At 31.2% G+C, this 21834-nt stretch overlaps 4 protein-coding genes across 13 annotated transcripts in view; 2 read left to right on the forward strand and 2 right to left on the reverse strand.

Moving 5' to 3' along the window:
- The window catches only part of LOC127064500 (very low-density lipoprotein receptor-like), a 30664-nt gene extending 18557 nt beyond the window's left edge, over positions 1–12107 (reverse strand). For 5 of the 6 annotated variants that reach the window (XR_007781732.1, XM_050995658.1, XM_050995656.1 and 2 more), the window contains exons 1-2: positions 10663–10916; positions 4878–5003 (exon numbers count right to left, since the gene is read on the reverse strand). Coding sequence is in view for 5 of the 6 variants with exons in the window: in XM_050995658.1 (XP_050851615.1) it covers positions 4878–5003; positions 10663–10762 (226 nt within the window). In the remaining variant the exon portion in view is untranslated. Of the gene's footprint in view, positions 1–4877; positions 5004–10662; positions 11312–11655 lie in introns of those variants that run through there. The other variant, XM_050995654.1, reaches the window with a different exon arrangement.
- Positions 12108–12735: 628 nt separating this feature from the next.
- LOC127064525 (WD repeat domain-containing protein 83) lies at positions 12736–17523 on the forward strand. Of its 3 annotated transcripts, none has more exons than XM_050995698.1 (5): positions 12736–13348; positions 13458–13701; positions 13781–14007; positions 14089–14461; positions 16117–17523. In XM_050995698.1, exons 1-4 carry the CDS (start codon positions 13267–13269, stop codon positions 14454–14456), a joined length of 921 nt encoding a protein of 306 aa, XP_050851655.1. In that variant the 5' UTR covers positions 12736–13266; the 3' UTR covers positions 14457–14461; positions 16117–17523. The 3 variants fall into 3 exon arrangements, with proteins under 3 accessions (XP_050851655.1, XP_050851656.1, XP_050851657.1); XM_050995699.1 differs by having other exon boundaries at positions 16402–17523; XM_050995700.1 differs by having other exon boundaries at positions 16687–17523.
- Positions 17524–17742: 219 nt separating this feature from the next.
- Positions 17743–20107, forward strand: LOC127064519 (uncharacterized). Of its 3 annotated transcripts, none has more exons than XM_050995687.1 (6): positions 17743–17909; positions 18567–18746; positions 18808–19177; positions 19276–19388; positions 19516–19669; positions 19737–20107. In XM_050995687.1, the coding sequence occupies exons 1-6, from the start codon at positions 17743–17745 to the stop codon at positions 19890–19892; spliced, it is 1140 nt and encodes a 379-aa protein (XP_050851644.1). In that variant the 3' UTR covers positions 19893–20107. The 3 variants fall into 3 exon arrangements, with proteins under 3 accessions (XP_050851644.1, XP_050851646.1, XP_050851645.1); XM_050995689.1 differs by lacking the exon at positions 17743–17909 and adding an exon at positions 18119–18248; XM_050995688.1 differs by lacking the exon at positions 17743–17909 and adding an exon at positions 18365–18497.
- LOC127064515 (ribosome biogenesis protein NOP53) lies at positions 19440–21833 on the reverse strand. The gene is made up of 4 exons (XM_050995680.1): positions 20977–21833; positions 20365–20909; positions 20193–20261; positions 19440–19580 (listed from the first exon to the last, which is right to left on the reverse strand). Exons 1-3 carry the CDS (start codon positions 21739–21741, stop codon positions 20195–20197), a joined length of 1377 nt encoding a protein of 458 aa, XP_050851637.1. The 5' UTR covers positions 21742–21833; the 3' UTR covers positions 19440–19580; positions 20193–20194.
- Between the last annotated feature and the right edge of the window lies 1 nt (position 21834).

Consider the following 21834-nt stretch of genomic DNA (forward strand, 5'->3'; position numbering starts at 1 on the left):
TTATAGATGTCGGAAGGAGGACGGAAGGACAATCGGTGCGACATTCTTGATTCCATTTTGTAATATGACCTCTATAAACGTTAGAACTTTCCTACGTTTTCTCTTATCAGAACTCATAGGAAGAAGCGACAGCTGTGCTCTGTACGAGTGCAGCTGTTCGAATTATTGTGACGAGTTCGAGGAACGCGATACTCCTTCTTTTTCGATGAGGTTGACCTCCTGGTCTCAGGACGAAATCATTTCGAATGGGTCTCTTCTTATTTTCTTTTCTTTTATTCTCTTGTTTCTCTTCTTTTATTTTACTCGTTCTTGCTATCGTCGTTGTCGAGCTAGTCGACAACATTGTCGAGTAGTTGAGATGAGCGGAGAGATTAAAATTGAAACGAATGGGCGACTAGAACAGGTTCGTTATATTCGAAATATTGAGAATACGATCCAAAAAGAAAAAGAAAAAAATAACAAAAAAAAAAAACGAAGAATATATCAGATTTTATCGTTCCGAATTATCGCAGCCGAGTTCGAAGAACGACGACACTTCTTTTTCGATGAGATTGACCTCTTGGTCTCAGGACAAAATCATTCCAAACAAGACTCCTGCTTTTTTTTCTTTCTTTTATTGTACTCATCCTTTTTTATCTAATAATCATCGTTCTCGAGTATTTGATGGAACAGATTGATGACAACGTTCATCGGAACGATTAAAATTCTAAACAATAGCCGAAAAAAAGAAAAAAGAAAAGTGCGAATAGAACAGGATCATTAAATTTCGAACATTGATATACGACCTAAGAGAAAGAAAACAAAATGAAAAAGAAGAAGAAGAAGAAGAAAAAGAAGAAGAGAAAAGAAGAGAATTTTCTTGTTCGGGTTATCGAGAAATATAAACACGGGACTCGAAGTCGAAGCAAAATCTTTGATGTTAGGGATCGCGAGGGGTACCATAGAGGAGGAGGAGAGGCATCCATGATCGGAGAACGAGCACTGGCTGGCTTTCACCATAATTACATGCTTGTGTATCTCACCCGCCGACTAGTGTTCTACGTGTGTGTATACATGCGTACATGTATGTATAGGTATTGTGTATGTGTGTGTAAGAAGAGAGCGCCGAATTGGTTGTTCCCCGTCTCTTCGGCATCGTTCGCTACTCTGTCTGCATCGACTGATGCAATCGGTGCAGGCCTTGCGCTATAAATTACAATAGCCTTAGGGGAGGAAGAAACGACGAAGAGGACGGCCAAGAAAAAAAAGAAAAAGAAAAAAAGGAAGATGAGGAAGATGACGAGGATGAAGAAGAAGAAGAAGAAGAAGAAGAAGATGAAGACGAAGAGCTTGACGATGATGGTATTTTCTTTAGTGTGCTGTTGGTTACGTTCAACGAGATTCTCTCACACAACCAAGACGAGCTGAAGAAAAGGAAGAAGATCCGAGTGAGAAAGACAGACAGACAGAGAGAGAAAGAGAGAGAGAGAGAGAGAGAGAGAGAGAGAGAACACTCCAAACTGCTCGTCTCTGCTTGCGAATCGCGAGACTGATGGCTTGTGGAATTCGTGGCCTTGCACTACATTCTGAACTTGCGAGACGATGATGGGTCCCGATAAAAATATTACGAAAGACAAAACACTACAACGATCCTGGACTTTGATATTTTCTTTTTGTCTTTTTTTTTTTTTAACGATTTTTCTCTTTTTTTTTCCTTCCATCTTTTCCTTTCCTTTTCTTGTTTTTTTTTTTTTTCGGCGCGACGACAATGGTCTTAAGAAAAAGGGAAAAAAAAAAGAAAGATCTCCACAAGAGTTTCTTCCCTTACAATACGTCGATTGTACGTTCGATTAAATTTCCATTCATTTTATTATTTCAATAAATCTCTTTCTGTTATCCTTTATTGAATATAATGTCATATTTGTTATTTATTGATTTGGATAAAAAAAATATACACACATATACATATATATAAAGTCTATTTTAGTATTATATATATATATATATATATATATTTATATTGTATTGTTTGGAATAGAATTATATTCGTTACTCGTATGATATGTTGTCCGGATTTTTCTGTATCTTTCTTTTTTAATTTTTAATTTTCTTTTTGTTTTTTTTTTTTCTTTTTACGGACATTTTCAATCAAACTGTCTCGTCAATTATCGTTAAGATTTTTAACGATGTTTAACTTCGAGCTTTTCCAAATAATAAAATAAAATTGTTTGTTGAAATATTGGAAAATATAGAGAGATAGAGAGATAGATAGATAGAGAGATAGAGAGATGGATAGATAGATAGATAGAGAGAGAGAGAGAGAGAGAGAAAGAGAGACAGTGAGTGAATCGTTGGCAATAACGCGATACACTGATGCCCGCTTTAGATTTTTACGTATACATACGTATGTACATAAGTGTGCACTGTGCACGTTCCAGCGAGATAACGTGACGTATTATATTGTATATAGATATCTTTATTGTATATAGATACCTTTTTGATACACTCATGCACTAACGTGCAATATTATTTTTTTTCTCTCTGTCCATATCAGCATCGTCACATTTTTCGCGTGAAAATCGTTCTAGATTTGACGTTTGAACTCGTGATAAAGATTCTAATCGGTCGTCATTTTTATAACAACGAAAATGCAAGGATAACAAACTTGTGTAATCTCAAAATGATCGTTCTCGATGGCCTTCTCTCCTGATATGCTTTATTTATTCATAGTATAAAAGAATATTAACGGTAATGTAAATGCTCTCGCGCTTTAGATAATATTACCCTAGAAATGTTCTATTTCTTTTTTCTTTTTTCTATCGAGCGCGGATAAAGAATAAAAAAAAAAAAGAAGAAAAGAAAGAAAAAAACGCCGAGTTTCGCTTTCCCCGACGATTACTACGCAACGAATTTTTGCATTTAAAGTACAGTTTTCCGGTTCTCTGATAGTTCGATAAATAAAAGTAACTAGATAGTACAGGGAATAATATTGTGGGGAAAAAGATAGAAATGGAACGTGGTTATAATTATCACATACATCGGCTTTCCCCAGGTGGTCCTCGATATTTAATTAGACGATCCTGATAATACGATATATTGAAAGATAATTGTCAAGATTACGACGATTTGTTGATCGATCGATAGATCGATCGATCGATCCGGATTTATCATTTCTTTTTCTTCCTCCTATGATTGATTCTCTTCCTAGTCGCCATGATTCTTCTTACATTAATAATCTCGCAGGATATCCTGGATCGAGGTCATTCGAAAAATTATAATTATAAATATTTTGCAATCGCGTACACGCGATTAAACAGGGGGAATACCAAATATACAGTAGGTATATAAGTACTATCGTTCTAGAATATATTCCATTTAATCGTGTAAAAAGCTCGTTGAATGAACCAATCCGAGACGGAAGGTGCAACATTTTGTTGTAACGCCGAAGAAAATTATACCAGCAAGGACAACTGGTTCTTGCATAAAGGTATACAATCCTATATTTATCGAGATTAGAACCTTCATGATTTTTTAAATAATGTGAACAGTCTGGTTTCTAATTCTGTAAACGAAAGGAAAAAAAAGAAAAGAAAGAAAGAAAAATAAAAATAAAAAGAGAAACGGAATTTCTATCATTGAATTCATTCCCCGTAGAAACGATATATTTCAAAATTCGTATAAAAATGATCTATTCATAATGAAGAAAAATACTTATATTCTACACAATTATAACGATTAAATGGAATATCGATCGTGGATGATTCTCAAACAAATACATATATATGTACATGTATACATGCATATATACATACATACATATATACACACGTATGTGTATACTTAATACAACTCTGCAATAAGCCAAAGCTAATCAGCTCTGATTAGACTCGATCGACTATGTCAACTAATCACTGATCAACGCTGAAATTCACTTGCTTTATCGTTTGTCTTCAACAGTAATCCTATTTGTTATGTTAACTCTCTCACTCTCACTCTTTCTCTTTCTCTCTCTTTCTATCTTTCTCGAAGACTATGTATTAACTTTAATAATGACGAATATATTTGACATAAACGATCATAAATCGTTTGATAAGAAGGAAACTTATTTCTTCGTTCGTTGGCATCGATACTCTTGGCTACGTACCTAGTGATTTTTGATAGAAGCACACACACATATACACACCTACGCCCGCGCATGTACGTATATTTTCATTCTAAATGTGTATAAATGTACTACAAAGAAGAAGAAATGTTCGGTGACCCTTTAAACACGGCGAAAGGTAACGTAATGGGAGCAACGCCATTGGCTACAGTGCCAATGTTGGCCAAGTCAAATTCAAATATCCGCAAGTAGAAAATTAAAGATAAATAATACATTGAATATTCTATGCCGTTAGTCGTATAGAAAGAGATCGTCCCAATCTTTTCAAAACATTTTCTATATATTTCATATGTATTTCAAATATGCGTCACGTTATCGTTCCCAGAAACAATTGCTACAAATGATACTTGAACATTGTTTTTCAATGAATTTTTGTATGATAGAATGAATACAAATGAGTTCAAATATATAAAAATATATATATATATTTATATACGAATATATATCGATTACACAAAAAAGAAAATAATACATGAGCTAGCCAAAAGTTCCTACGTTGTTTTATAAATTAATTATTTTGTTCGTTCTTTTTTACGCTCTTTTTTCTTTTTTTTTCAGACTGTAAAACTACAAGCTTAAGCATTTTTTTATGACCTGAGAAAAAATCCAAGAAAGAGTAATTGATTTTTAGAATTACCTAGGAAATACTTTTGATCATTTAGTTCCTACGAACAATGTTCTCAACAATTGGTCTCTTTATTCTTTTTTATTGTATTATCTTTTTGTTTATTCTTACCTTTGCATAACACAGGAATCTCATCGGAATTATCCGTACAGTCGTCCGTTTTGTCGCATACCCAAGTCATAGGTATACATCTGCCGTTCGTACAGCGAAATTGTCTTAATGGACAAGCCGGTTTACCTGTTGGCAAGAAAATTACAAAAATATCAGAACCAGTCTCTCTCTCTCTCTCTCTCTCTCTCTCTCTTTCTCTCTCGTGGTAATATCTAATATCTACGTTGGTAGAGATTCCTACCTCTGATGGACGACATTTATTTACTTAGTGTATGATCGATATAATATGTACATATATATAAAATATATATAATATATATAGTATACAACATATATACATCTATAATATAGAATATATATAATATATAATATATATATATATATAGATATACATAGATAGTTGTACACACGTTCTCTCGATCGTCTATATACGTCGATGATATGTCACTACGAATAACAACGCGATGTTTCAAAACATCGAAAATAGATTTTTCAAAACGATAGATAACAACAACCTTTTCTTCTTTCGAATTCCCTCTTATATCTTTCGATTCTTCTTATTCGATAATATTAGCATAATCGAAAAATAAAGTAAAATACACAAAAGCTCGTATACAGGATCGGTCAACAATTTCAATAAACAATTTTAAAAATTAATTATATTTCTTTTCGTAAGACTTCTCAGACTTTAATTAGGTTTGTAATTCTGCAATTTGATAAAAAAAAAAAGAAAAGAAAAGAAAAAAGAGAATAAATTAGCCTAACGAATCTCGTAAAAGACGTAATTGATTTTTAAAATCATTTAGGAACTTTCGTCCCATCCTGTATTTGATTAAAATTCAATATCCAATATTCTTCATATTATGTATATCATATACACACACACACATACAATGAAATAAATGTTATATTTTAATTAGATATTGGAAAAAAGAAATATGAATCGAATAGTAAACTTAATTAATACATGATTAGTATAACGAACCACTTCTAATATAGTTTTTAATATATGTATCTCCTGAGAAATAGAGATAGAGATAGATGGATACAAAGACAGAGAGAGAGAAAGAGAAACGTTAACATAATCATAGAAGATGATTATCGTTCGAATATTAAAAGCACGTAATATGGTGAGGATGCCATTAGTATTTTGAAGAAAAAGAGAATCGGCAAACGAGCCACGCGATTAATGTCGTATATCCGTTGAGAAGTTTCATCGAAGATACATGATCCTGTTTCAAATGATATGACTCTCTCTCTCTCTCTCTCTCTCTCTCTCTCTCTCTCTCTCTCTCTCTCTCTCTCTCTCTCTCTCTCTCTCTCTCTCTCTCTCTCTCTATTTATCTATCTATCTCTTTTTTGCTCTTTCCCGATTCACCAAAACTTCGAGAAGCTTTCAAGAACTTAATCAAATTATTATCCAGTACGAAGAAGCTCTATAACTTTAACGTCGTCTTCTATTAAAAATGTAGTGCCCCAGGATAGTCAGAGTATTACGTATTTTTCTCTTTTTTTTTCTTCGTCTTTTTTATTTCTTTTTTTATCAATATTCATAATACGCATGTGTATGTATGTGTATATATATTATTAAATACATAAGCTTCTCGAAGCTGTCTAGTCAAACAGAAAAGAGGAAACATAGAAAAGAGTACCTAAAAGAAAATCAAGTTTTTCGTATTAAAACGTAGAGTATACTTTCGCGTATATTTTATATCGAATCTCAATAAATCAATAAATATAATATAGATACTATCTGTAAATATGTAAATTCAGAGAAAGTAGGCCAAAATATTTCGGGATCGGCTAAAAGTTTTTAAATGATTCGAAAAATCAATTATTTTTTTTTTTTGTCGAGATTTTTTAGGCCAATTATTTTCACTACAAGATTAAAAAATCTCGGGAAATATGTAATTGATTTTTAAAATCACCTAAGAACATTTAGCTCGCTGTATGGAATCGATAATTAGTAAATAATTTAGCGATATACATTATTTTATAATTCATCGTGGATAAAGAAAAAAATCTTGCCTTTCATTGATAGATATTAATAGAAATACATATTTCGATTCGTCGAATTCTTGTAGCGAAGTTATTTCCGAGAAAATTTCTCGGTATTTCCAGGTAATCGTATTATCCTGCGAGTTCCAAAAGAAACTTGAAATCCGTCAACGTCAACGAATAAGTCTCTTTTTTTTTTTTTTCTTTTCCCGAAAGGATTTCAGTCAATACGTAAAATTTCAACATCGGACGTAAAACGACCATAGGTATATTTCTTTTTTCTTTTAACAAGTATTATAACGTCGATTTTAATCCACTAGATATAATCTATCGAATTTTTTTTTTTATCTACATTAAAATTCTACATAACGTAAAAATCATATAATGTAAAAATTATTTATATTAGTATCTACAATTATACACTACACTGATATAACCTATAAGTATGTAATTAAAGAAAAATATTTTCAAAACTCTTGGAGTATAAAGTGAGACGCAATAGAATGAGAAAATTATAAAAAGTATTTAAAAAAGTATAGATATATGACATTGATTATGAATTATGTAAAAATTATTTTTCTATACTGACAAACGCAAAAAAAGATAAGTAATTGTACCTATGTATATACGTAAAATGTTACGAATAGCGTGTTAGACAAAATTATTATCTCAGATGACTTATTAGCGATTTATTATTACAACTTATTATTAGACTATTTTCATAATCCCCATATATGCATGTAACGTGTAATTTCATAGAGTTACATTAGGTTGTAGAGAGGTTAAACATCAATTAACTTGTTTTGACGATTAATAATCGTTAAGCTTTGTTATGTCTACGCTGTATGTTTATTTTTTTTCTCTTCTTTTCTCCTTTTGTCACTTTCTCTCTCGCTCTCTCTCTCTCTCTCTCTCTCTCTCTCTCTCTCTCTCTCTCTCTCTCTCTCTCTCTCTCTCTCTCTCTCTCTCTCTCTCTCTCTCTCTCTCTCTCTCTCTCTCTCAATTCAGATTGTCGACGTTAAAAGAGGAACTATGTAATAAACAATCGACATATTTCATTAAATAATCAAATGAAAAAAAAATGTACGTATATAATTTTCCTGAACGAATAAATATATCTATAATGTTCTTCGGATCATCGAAATACGATACGTTCAAAGTACGATTATTATATTCGCATAAATAATTTCGTTACAAAGAATTCATTTTCGATTAATATATAATATTTCATTAAATAAATATGCATTATTTTATCGAACAACTACTAATGAAGGAACGTTTGTTTCGTATTCTTGATTATTCTAGTAATTTTGAATAAATGAAGCGTAGTAATAAAATATGTATATCTGTACAATATGTATTTGTGTGTATGCAAGTATATAAATGCAAGTATATAATATCTTTACTTTACAAGACTTCCCACTTCGATTTTACGAATCTCATATCATGATATCTCAATTAAACTTCTATCGTAGTTTACGATAGATCAAAAAATCATGAAACCGATATGTTTGTACTATCGAAGTAAGGTTCTTCATCTTATCGGACTTCCGCACCTTGGATTCCATGAATTCCACAAAAAATACTTGATATAAAAAAGAAATAAAAAAGGAAAGAACTTACACGAGTTGGAAAATTAAAAATTCTGTATAAACATGACTGACTTATCGATTACGTTATAAAAGATATAATGAACTTACTGATAAATTCAGAATTCTTTTGATCATCACAACTGTCGCGCCATGACCTTCCTAACAAAAATGATCGATCTATTCACGTAATCATTACGAATTCATTGGAAAAAAAAAAATGGTGAAAGGAATAAATCTGTACGAACTCATGGAACGTCGATTCGAAATTCGACAAATTTTCAAGTAAGATATATAGGTTGTGAGTGTGTAAGAAGAAGGATGTGTGTTATATTTGTATTTCGTACGTACGATGTGCGTATATATTTATTTACTACGTTTTGTGCTATAAGAAGGAGACACTTTCATAGATCAAATTATTTCTCAGAAAATTCAATTCTATTACGCACTGTTTATTCGACAAAAATAATAATGCGAGAGTTCGTTGGTAATCCGACACGCAAAACACGTTTGTTTACGAATTGATGTATACATTTCAAAATAATAATTATTGTAATATAAATATGAATGAATCATACAGAGAGATTGGTTTATAAATATATAAATATAAATGATATATAATGAATGACGTACACATATTAATGTATGTAATACATTATGTATTATATCGTATATGTTACATATTATATATGTAAATATATATTAATCTGTACATTTATATATCACGTTAACAAAATTACAATATTACGAGTGGCGAAATATTTTTCTCAAAATTCATCCATGAACTTTGGTAAAAAGTAAAATAAAGAATATCATTTTCGTTGAAACGACGTTTCTAACATAAAAATAAGGAAAGAAGGAAGGAAAAAAATAAAAGTAAAAAAACGGCTAAGAAAGTCCAAAGATTTCTTTTTCATGCGTAATATCCATACGAGCGTAAAAAAATTGAATGTCTAATTAGTATTTGATCGAATACTGACTTATACAATCTGCATTTGCATTCGAAAGAAAATTAACAATATTTTAAATAACAAATATATACGAACGTATATATATATATAAATGTATACGTATGCACATAAATATTTATCGCAAAATGCGGTTTATGTTTCGAAAAAAATACTCGAGTATTTATCGAAAGTAGTTGTAAAAAACAATTTTGTTCGTATTTCTCTAAAAGGTCAAGACATCTATCTTTCTTGACTCATACATAGATACATACATACGTACGTATCTTACATATGTATATATATATATATACGTACATGTACGTATATCAGTCTAAGAACGAGTGATCGAGCCAATTCTTGCTCCTTCGACTTAACACCTGACGCGTTCTATATGCCAAGAAGTACCGCAGAAAATCAAGGCGGTTACGCAAAGAAGAGCACCGTGCTCATTCGTAACTACGTACATAGATACATCCATACACATCGTATTTAAGTGTATACATACACACGACGTATATATGTGCGTACACGCAACGAATATACGTATGTGTATGTATATATATATATATATATATATATATATATATATATATATATATATACACATAGAGAGAGAGAGAGAGAGAGAGAGAGAGAGAGAGAGAGACTAGGCGATGTGACACGAAATCGACGACTGCGTGTCGCACACGTTTAAAGACGATCGCCTTTTAATCCGTCTAATGCGCACGCGCGTGTACGCACACGGAAAAAGGAACACGCACGGTAAAACAGCTACATATCTCTCTCTCTATCTCTTTCTTTCTCTCATCACATCTTTTTTCTTTCTCTTTTCTAATTGCTTTACCAATCTTTCTTCCTATCTTTATCTTCGATTGATTCGGATATATTAAAAGCGAAAAGCTTTCTTTTTCCTTCTTTTTTCCAAGGAAAGAACATCGATATTTCAATCAAACTTTTCCCAAAAAAAAAAAAAATATCCATCCATCCATCTCCACATCGGTCGATTCGATATATCTCGAGAGCACGTATTGGTCCATGCGTAAAAAAAAAAAAGAAAAAATCAAGAAAGAAAGAAGAAAAAAAAGAAGAAAGTAAGGAGAGAAAAAAAATAGAAAATACGAAGAGACATCACCGTTCGTCGAGTAGATAAGATGGGTGGTGAGATTTTCCGAACGATGGAACGGGGAGGTTTAAGCGATCCAGAGTATCAAGGAAGGAAGAAAAAAGAATGTATCTATATATACTTACTGTCGACAGAGAAAGCATCTGTCAGTGTGAGAGAAGCGACGAATATCGTGAGCAGGTGCACCGGCGGGAACAGGAAGAGCAGACGACAGCTTCGCTCCATAACAGCCCTCTTTTGTCGGCGGCGTATGTACTCGTGTCCTGTCGTCGGCTCTCTCTCTCGGCCAATACACCTTCGCCAAAGTCACCACCACACCACCACCACTAGCAGCACTGCCACCACTACTATCACTGCCGTTACTATCACCACCACCCCACCACACTACTACCACACTACCCCACCACTACACTACCACTACCACTACCACCACTAGACGGCGCGAAGAAAAGTCAGCAGGCGGTCGCGCGTTCCGACCTCTCTCTTTCTCTTTCTTTCTTTCTCTTTCTTTCTTTCTCTTTCTATCTATCTGTATCTATCTATCTTTCTCTGCTCCTCTCACTTCGTTTCTCTTCGCGAGACGTCGTCCGCGGCACGCACGCACGCACGCTTACTTTTCCCACCCGGCAACCTCTCGCCGGGGAATCGATCAAGAGAGAAGCAGCAACAGCAGCAGCCAGCAGTTGTAACAGCAATAACAACAACGACGAGCACGAGAATGTAACAATATAACGAACGAACGAGAAAACCGCAGTTCGAGATATTCTTCGATCCCTTTTTTTCGAACGACCGATAGAAAAAGGAAAGATAGAGAGAGAGAGAGAGAGAGAGAGAAAGATAGAGATAGGTATAGAGAAAGAGAAAGATTTTACAAGTGAAGAGGATATGTATGTAGAAAGAATAATAACAGGCGAGTCGTTCTGCTCTATGTGTGTGTATGTGTATGTATAATATGTGTATAGAGAAAAACGAACGAGAGAAATAATAAATGTATGTGTAAAGTCAAAGGGTCGAGTTCCTCCTTTTCAGAGACACGAGCCACGCGGTAGGGAAGAAGAAGAAGAAGAAGAAGAAGGAACAGAAAGAGAAGAAGGAGAAGAAGAAGAAATAGTAGCAACCTCCGATGACGATGATCCTCGCATGGACTCTTGTTCGTTTCACCGACTCTTTCGTTTTCTTTTTCTATCTGTCTCTCTCTCTCTCTATTTCTCTTTCTTTCTTTCTTTCTTTTCTTTCTTCTTTCTTTCTTTTTTCTCTCTAAACGCTCGAATGATACGAACAACGTTCGTGCGAGATTACGGTGGACAAAAAAATGTATACTCTGAGATGATCGTAAGACTGGCTATAACGTAGCGGCCCGCCCCGTGCGTACGAGCTCTCCTGGTCCGTGCCTCTCTTCGCGAAGGCGCGTCTTGTCTGTTTGCTGCTATACTCCCCCCTCCTTCTCTCGTTCTATTCCTCTTTCTCTCGTGCTTATATCACCTTCTCTTTCTCTCCCTCGACAATTCCCTCGTAACTCTTCTCTACCGTGTGCACGATAGTATGTACACCGTTTTTCTTTCTCTCTCTTCCTCTCTCTCTCTCTCTCTCTCTCTCACTCTTACGAACGAGCTTACGTTCCTTCTCTTTTTATCCTTGGCATAGCCCGGCAAACGATGACGATGACAATGAAGAGCACAGATTCTGACGCATCAACATCGCGCCACCTGCGCACGCAGCTCACCCTTCCTCTCTCTTTCTCTCTCACACAACACACAACACATACATTCTCACTTTCTCTCTCTCTCTCTCTCTCTCTCTCTCTCTCTCTTTCTCTCTTTCTATTGCTCTCATTGACTTTCTTTCTCTTTATCTCACATTCTATAAACCCTCTTCTTATTCTTTCTATCCCTCGTTGAAATCTCTATAACGAATCACGATTTAGAGTCCTTCTTAAATCGTCGAAAATATTTCTTTCTCAAAGAATCTGTTTCAAAATGAGAATTTGCAAAATATCGAATTATCTTAATACTTATGTATGCATGTAACAATACTCCTCGGAAAATTCTGAACCGGGTAGATCACTCGACTCGCGAAATTTCCAATTACTTTTTTGAAGAAATAATGATTAAATTATCGTATGATAATGAATCCGCTTTTCTTTATAACTGAACGCATTGATCAGTTTCGACGAATAGATATCTTTATGTTATTTTTATTGTTTTTAAGTTGTTGTGAAACGTGTCTAGAATGTTACTACACTATTTTATTTTTCGACGGATTGTCCCGCCATTCGATGATCATATTTCTCATAATAACGTTCTCTCATTGGTACATTTTGGATCACCTGAACAGTTCAACCTATGAAAAGCCTTTACGTAATTTCGCATGAAGTAATTACTACATGAAACAAAAAAATAAAAAATAAAATAACGTTATGTTTTTTAATAGATCACAAGTTTTATAAATGAAAAATAAAACAAATATTTTTACGAAATATTAAATATGAAAATGTAAAATACAAATTATTACCTATGTCACGTGACTACATAATTAATCAAATGGAACGAATCAAAACGATGCAAATAATTCATATGATTTTTTAGCCGGTATAACCTATTTTGTATAAAATGTTTAGAAGAAATTGTATATAGTATATCGAAAATATTATTCGTTAGAATGGTCTAAATATAATAATTAAAATAAGGAAATGTACTTATTAATTTGAAAATATTTAATTTTTTTACGACATGAGTGCCACAGAAATAAAATATAAGTTCGAACGAGAAATAGATTGTAAACAAGGTGCAGTACGATCAGTTCGATTCAGTGGTATGTATTTGTATTATTAATAGTTCGAAAAAATTTTTTTATACGTAGATGATATAAATCTACTATGATTCAAAAGTTTTTCATATAATAACATAAAAGTAATTTATAGTTGATGGAGAATACTGTTTGACATGTGGATCAGATAGAAAGATAAAATTATGGAATCCTTACAAAGCTACAAATTTAAAAGTCTATGGAGGACATGGAGACGAAGTAATGGATGCTTGTGCATCTTGCGATAGCAGTCAAATAATATCTTGTGGTTTAGATAAATCTTTAATTTTATGGGATGTAAGTACTGGAACTCCTGTTCGGCGGTTAAGAGGGCATGCAGGTCCTGTAACAACTGTAAGGTAGAATAAAATGTTATCTTATTCTTTGTTTATAAATGTTATTGTAATGTATGAATAAAACCTTTTATTACAATGTTAGATTTAATGAAGAATCATCAATGGTTGTTTCTGGATCTCGAGATAATGCTGTTATGTGTTGGGATGTACGATCTAAATCAATAGAACCTGTGCAATGTTTGAATGAGGCCAAAGATTCAATTTCTAGTGTTAGAACTTCTGATCATGAAATTTTATCAGCATCGTTCGATGGGAAAATACGAAGATATGATATTCGTGTTGGTCAAATGTATTCGGATTACATGAAAGGTATTTAAAATATTGAATAATAAACAATTACTGTTTTATATATATATATGAAATAACAAATGAAATAAAATAATTTCTTAGATGCAGTGACATGTGCTAGTTTTACAAGGGATGGACAATGTATCGTGGTTAGTTGTGCAAGTGATGTAGTACGTTTGATTGACAAAGATACTGGAGAATTACTTGGTAAATTTACTGGACATACAGCTAAAGATCTGTGCTTAGAATCAAGTGTAGATTCTCAAGACACACAAATTCTTTCGGGCTCTGAAGATGGTAAATTATGGGTGTGGGATTTGGCAACACAAACAGTTGTTGCAAAACTTTCTGGATACAGACCATCGAAATACCCTACTTTATCTATAAATGTTCATCCAACTAAAAATTGTTTTATAGCCGCAAATGGCTATAGTTTATTAATGTGGACTGCAGAATCTACTAAAAATTAAATAAGGTAGATATGTGTGGATGTATATATGTGTATATATATATATATATGTATATATTTAATAAAATACTATCTATATTAAAAATCTATAGATTATGTGTATTATGTGTACATATACATATACATATATATATATTTAATAATATAAAATTATATTAAAAACTATTTTATTTATTTCAATATTTAACATCACATACATGTTAAAACGCGTTATATATACTATAACTTTCTTTCAATCTTCGTCGACCGTTTAATGTCAACAAGAAACAACAATAGATTAACCTTCCGAGTAACAACGTTCAGTTTCTCTTCGTACTCCGGGGAGTACACATCGAAATACTCTCTTCTCGCGCAACTACATTTTATCATTTTATAGTATCGATAATTTTATAATTATTTATACAAATTTTTAAATTATTCAGCAGTCGGAGTACGATCTAGTAATAATTAAATAATAGTATATTCCGCAAAATATCGCATAGCTCTTAAGACGCGTTATACATATAATAATTTTCTTTCAGCCTTCGTCGACCGTTTAATGTCAACAAGAAACAACAATAGATTAACCTTCCGAGTAACAACGTTCAGTTTCTCTTCGTACTCCGAGGAGTTCACATCGAAATACTCTCTTCTCGCGCAACTACATTTTATTATTTTATAGTATGGATAATTTTATAATTATTTATACAAATTTTTAAATTATTCAGCAGTCGGAGTACGATCTAGTAATAATTAAATAATAGTATATTCCGCAAAATATCGCATAGCTCTTAAGACGCGTTATACATATAATAATTTTCTTTCAGCCTTCGTCGACCGTTTAATGTCAACAAGAAACAACAATAGATTAACCTTCCGAGTAACAACGTTCAGTTTCTCTTCGTACTCCGAGGAGTTCACATCGAAATACTCTCTTCTCGCGCAACTACATTTTATCATTTTATAGTATCGATAATTTTATAATTATTTATACAAATTTTTAAATTATTCAGCAGTCGGAGTACGATCTAGTAATAATTAAATAATAGTATATTCCGCAAAATATCGCATAGCTCTTAAGACGCGTTATACATATAATAATTTTCTTTCAGCCTTCGTCGACCGTTTAATGTCAACAAGAAACAACAATAGATTAACCTTCCGAGTAACAACGTTCAGTTTCTCTTCGTACTCCGAGGAGTTCACATCGAAATACTCTCTTCTCGCGCAACTACATTTTATCATTTTATAGTATCGATAATTTTATAATTATTTATACAAATTTTTAAATTATTCAGCAGTCGGAGTACGATCTAGTAATAATTAAATAATAGTATATTCCGCAAAATATCGCATAGCTCTTAAGACGCGTTATACATATAATAATTTTCTTTCAGCCTTCGTCGATCGTTTAATGTCAACAAGAAACAACAATAGATTAACCTTCCGAGTAACAACGTTCAGTTTCTCTTCGTACTCCGAGGAGTTCACATCGAAATACTCTCTTCTCGCGCAACTACATTTTATCATTTTATAGTATGGATAATTTTATAATTATTTATACAAATTTTTAAATTATTCAGCAGTCGGAGTACGATCTAGTAATAATTAAATAATAGTATATTCCGCAAAATATCGCATAGCTCTTAAGACGCGTTATACATATAATAATTTTCTTTCAGCCTTCGTCGACCGTTTAATGTCAACAAGAAACAACAATAGATTAACCTTCCGAGTAACAACGTTCAGTTTCTCTTCGTACTCCGAGGAGTTCACATCGAAATACTCTCTTCTCGCGCAACTACATTTTATCATTTTATAGTATCGATAATTTTATAATTATTTATACAAATTTTTAAATTATTCAGCAGTCGGAGTACGATCTAGTAATAATTAAATAATAGTATATTCCGCAAAATATCGCATAGCTCTTAAGACGCGTTATACATATAATAATTTTCTTTCAGCCTTCGTCGATCGTTTAATGTCAACAAGAAACAACAATAGATTAACCTTCCGTATTACAACGTTCAGTTTCTCTTCGTACTCCGAGGAGTTCACATCGAAATACTCTCTTCTCGCGCAACTACATTTTATCATTTTATAGTATCGATAATTTTATAATTATTTATACAAATTTTTAAATTATTCAGCAGTCGGAGTACGATCTAGTAATAATTAAATAATAGTATATTCCGCAACATATCGCATAGCTCTTAAGACGCGTTATACATATAATAATTTTCTTTCAGCCTTCGTCGATCGTTTAATGTCAACAAGAAACAACAATAGATTAACCTTCCGAGTAACAACGTTCAGTTTCTCTTCGTACTCCGAGGAGTTCACATCGAAATACTCTCTTCTCGCGCAACTACATTTTATTATTTTATAGTATGGATAATTTTATAATTATTTATACAAATTTTTAAATTATTCAGCAGTCGGAGTACGATCTAGTAATAATTAAATAATAGTATATTCCGCAACATATCGTATAGCTCTTAAGACGCGTTATACATATAATAATTTTCTTTCAGCCTTCGTCGACCGTTTAATGTCAACAAGAAACAACAATAGATTAACCTTCCGAATTACAACGTTCAGTTTCTCTTCGTACTCCGAGGAGTACACATCGAAATACTCTCTTCTCGCGCAACTACATTTTATTATTTTATAGTATCGATAATTTTATAATTATTTATACAAATTTTTAAATTATTCAGCAGTCGGAGTACGATCTAATAATAATTAAATAATACTATATTCCGCAAAATATCGCATAGCTCTTAAGACGCATTATACATATAATAATTTTCTTTCAGCCTTCGTCGATCGTTTAATTTCAACAAGAAACAACACTAGAATAAGCATGCGTCAATTTTGTTTCGTACTCTGAGCATGATACATCGAGATACTCTCTTTCTATATTACTACATTTAATCATCTTATAGAATCGATGATTTAATAATTATTTATACAATGTACAATGTATTCGTAGTACAGAGAAATATTATTTTGAATATAGATTTTTATTTTTGTCAGATGTATTACTATGTTTATTACACATAAAAACATAGTAGTTTCTCAATTGTACTTTTAGTTCATTTTTTGTCCATACCTATCGCTGAAGTCATATATGCTATGAGCCAAAGGTGGTAAACAACCTTAATTATTATATTGTTTATATTGTACAAATAATAAATTATTTCCAAAGTTAAATATTGGAATTAAATTTATCATATTTATTACTTGAACAAAAATTTATATTAAAAAATTTTAGTAAATAGTAGTATACGATCATAGTAAAAATGGTTGATCTTGAAAAATATAAAGGCAATATAAATTTACCAGAACGATTGCAATCTCCTGATCTCAAAAATGATAAAAATGAAAAAGTAGAAGGACCTGTAATTATTAATATGCAAAAAGCTTTCTACGATTTAAAAATTAATGATATAAATAATAGAATTCAGAGGTAAATTCATCGTAATATTAAAATAGATATTTGTACGTTAGGATATGTAAATGTGAACATTTGTTAGGTTACAAGAACGAAATAACGAACTTATAAATAATTGCGAAGAGACAACGTTACTTCTAATTTCAACAGATGCAGAAACTGCAAAGGAAATTACTGAATTGACACAATATTTATCTAACGAAGTATCAAAATTAGAAGAAAATAAGAATACACTAAATGTTCTAGAGGAGTCAATAGTAAATAATAAAATTGCACATATTGACAAAATAAATTCTTTAAATGATCAATATGCAAGGAAACGTTTAGAATTAATATCATTAATTAAACCATTAAGTAATTATTTTCAATATTTTTCTATTTTTTATATTTCTTTACACAAATACAAATACTGAAGCAACAATATATAGAACTTTAGAATACATTATTAGATGCAAAGATAAATGCGTTGGAAGACTATAGAAGGTCACAATCAGTTCTTCAAGAAAAATTAGAAAATAAAAATAATTTTATGCAACAGGAGGAAGAAAAAGTAGAACAAGAAATACAAAAAATTCAAATGAAATTTAAATTTGATAGAGAAAAGTATATATTGATTACACAGTTATATGAATTTATTATCTAATTAAGAGATTGATACTAATATTAATATAGGCTCAAAGAGGATATGTATAATCGTCTCCTTGACTCAGCTGGAATTTTTCAAATGGAAGTTTCTAAGTGTATACAAGAACCTATACATAAACTTATGAGAGAAAATATTATATTGAATAATTATTTAACCGAAATTATGAATGAAAGTCTTACTGAAAAAGAAGTATTTGCAAACTCCAAGTAAGGATATTATTTTGTATTATTATTGTTTTTTTATAAATGTTCTTAATTTATTTTTTAGATCTATGAAGAAAGAGCTTCTTCAAAAACATAAATTTAATTATTTAGGCACCAGATATAATATAAAAATTTCTAAAATTCAAAATCATCTTTTAAAATCCTTAAAAGAGGTGCATGCAGATACAGAAAGACATTTAATTAATTTCAAGCTTTTAAGTCAAAATCTACAGAAAGATTTGGTTAATAAAGATCATGTAGAAGAACAAATGAATATTTCTGAGGCACATATGAAACAATTGGAAATAATGTTGTACAGAGAGAGAATAGAAATTACTACCTCAAATTATATACGGAAAAGGATACAATGTAAAATTAAAAAATGTAGGGAAACACTTTATGATGTCAAATATGCTGTAATATGCGCACTACAGGTATAATAAGTTAAAAAAATATTGAAAGATAATGAAAATAGAATTATTCGATGTGGACAATTAATTATAATTTTCAACAAAATGTAATATTTGTGTAGATGAGAGATAGTGACTCTAAGTTTGCACAAATGGATAAAAAATGTTTGTTGCTACATTTACAAAATATTATCACAGAAGGTCAAGCCTATATGTCAAATATTACAATTACATCGTAAGTACTTCAATGAATTAACTTACTAGAATGGATATGTATAATTATATGTGTGTATGTGTATAATTCAGTCACTATTACATTGCATAAAATATTCATTTTAAACATAATAAATATAAATACAAAGGATGGAATCTATACCGCAGTCAAGTAATGTGTATTTTTATGGAGATCTTGGATTTGATCCGACACCTGTTGAGTTAAGAAAACCAATTGAGATAATAGAAAAGGAAATACTTCCACCTATCACCTCAGAAGTTTTTAGTATAGAAGAACAACTAGTAAGATTTATTTTATAGATAAGAAATATTCATAGATTTTTTAATACACGAATAATAACTAATATAGGAAAAAGAACCAAAAAAAGATTTTATAGAAGATGAAAGTTTAGCTGTGTTTGAGGAACCATCAGAGAAAGAATTTATTGAATCTAAATATTCAAGTGTAGAGGATTCAATTCCTGAAGAATTTGAAGCAACAGAAATTGACAATGATGAATTTTAATGATTGAAAATAATAGAGATTTAATATAAAATATATATTATCATATAAATACATGATAAAATAAATTTATATTGAGATCACTGCTCAGAAAGTTATATATATATATAATAAAGTTTAAACGTTTTTTTATAATATCAATAATCATAATGTGAATATAAGAATTTATTTTTATATGAGAGAATTTAATGATATGTTATAATAAAATATTATACAAGTTTAATATAAAATAATTAATTTTTAATTTTTAATATATACATTTATAATCATCACTATTTATATTCAAATATAAATACATCTTACCTTCATTCCTTTTGCTCTATTTTATGATCTGATTTAATATATCTCTTCACTTTAGCCTTGGTTCGTTTCCTACAACAATTTAATATATTTTTATTGATTTAAATAAGACAATATAAATCAAAATCTATGTTGTTAATCCTATATAAATAGTTATGAGAAATATAATACTTACAGAACAATGTTTGCTGGTGCAACAATATTCCTTTGTTGCAATGATTTATAACGATCTTTTAATAAATTACCAATACGTGTTACATTTCTTAAATTACCAGTTAATTCTTCTGCCAATGTAAAGGAAGGTTCAACAGGCTCAAATTTAACTTTACTCAATGTCTTTGTTTCTACAGATTTTAATTTCTTTTGTTCATGTCTTTTTTCTTGTAAAACTTTTTCTTTCTTTTCTTTTGCATCTATTTGTTTTTGTAGTAATTTTAATTTGTATATATCTGACACTTTCCTTTTCTCTAATTTTGCTTGTGCTAATTTATGTGCTAATATTTTTTGTTCTTTTTGTTTACGTCTTGCTACTAATGTTTTCTTTTTATTTTTTACTGGTGGATTGATAGATGTAATGTTATGATCCATATTAGTATCATCGTCGTCGCCGTCGTCGTCATCATTATCATTATTATCAGACTGTTGTAGTTTATCTTTTTTTATTGATAAACCCTCAGTCAATTCCTTTAATGTATTTTTATCTTTCTCGTCAAGTGAAACCTAATAAGAGTAAAAAGAAGGTATTTAAAAAAATTGATTACAAAATTTGTAAAGTCATATAAATTACCTTCTTAAACATTTTTGTAGTAACTCTATTCAAATGAGCTTCTTCCTTCATTAATTCTAATTCTTTCTTTGCTATTTCATTTAATAAATCCTGATGATCATTATAAGATGGATTATATGATGTACCAGGATGTGGAGCTTCTATAGCTGGTAAGACAGATGGTTTTTTATGTAAGGATGTTGGTAATTTTCTTTTTTTTACACCCATATGTGTAAGAGTATGTCTAACAGTATCAGAAGTCATCCATTCTGTATCAATTTCCGGTAAAGAAGTATTTTTTTTATCCCATATATCTTCTTTGAAATCACCTCTTCTAGGTCTATTAGCCCTTTTCAAATCTGCGAGAGCTTTATTCTTTAATGCCAACTTTTCTTTCAATTTCAAGATACCCTTTGATTTTCTTTGAATTTCTTTACGAAGTAAGATAGGATGTTTACGCTCTTCACGCGTTCTTACACGATTTCTCTTAACAATTGGATCAGGAACTAAAGTATGTGGTTTTAATATACTGAAGCACTTTGGCTCTGTATTCTTCAAAGCGAGTCTACGCTGTTTTTTATCATTAAACGTAATTTCTTTTGATGCAACATCCTTGTCAATTGTAAATAAGTCTGTATCTGATCGTTCAGAAAATGGTATTCCTAATCTCTCTTCTAATCTTTCATTCTCTAAAAATTTGTCAACATCTGTCGTATCTACATGTTTTCTCCAAGACTTTTTCGTTTTTTTGGAAACTTTACGCTTTTTAGTTTTAACTTCAATCATTTCGACAAATCTCTTACACGACCACGTGCGAAAAAACGTATTACAACCAGGTTAGAATCAACCGTAATGTCTTCCCTCTCTTTCTTTTTTACT

The sequence above is a fragment of the Vespula vulgaris genome, chromosome 6 (genome assembly GCF_905475345.1).
Source record: "Vespula vulgaris chromosome 6, iyVesVulg1.1, whole genome shotgun sequence".
Classification (NCBI taxonomy): domain Eukaryota; kingdom Metazoa; phylum Arthropoda; class Insecta; order Hymenoptera; family Vespidae; genus Vespula; species Vespula vulgaris.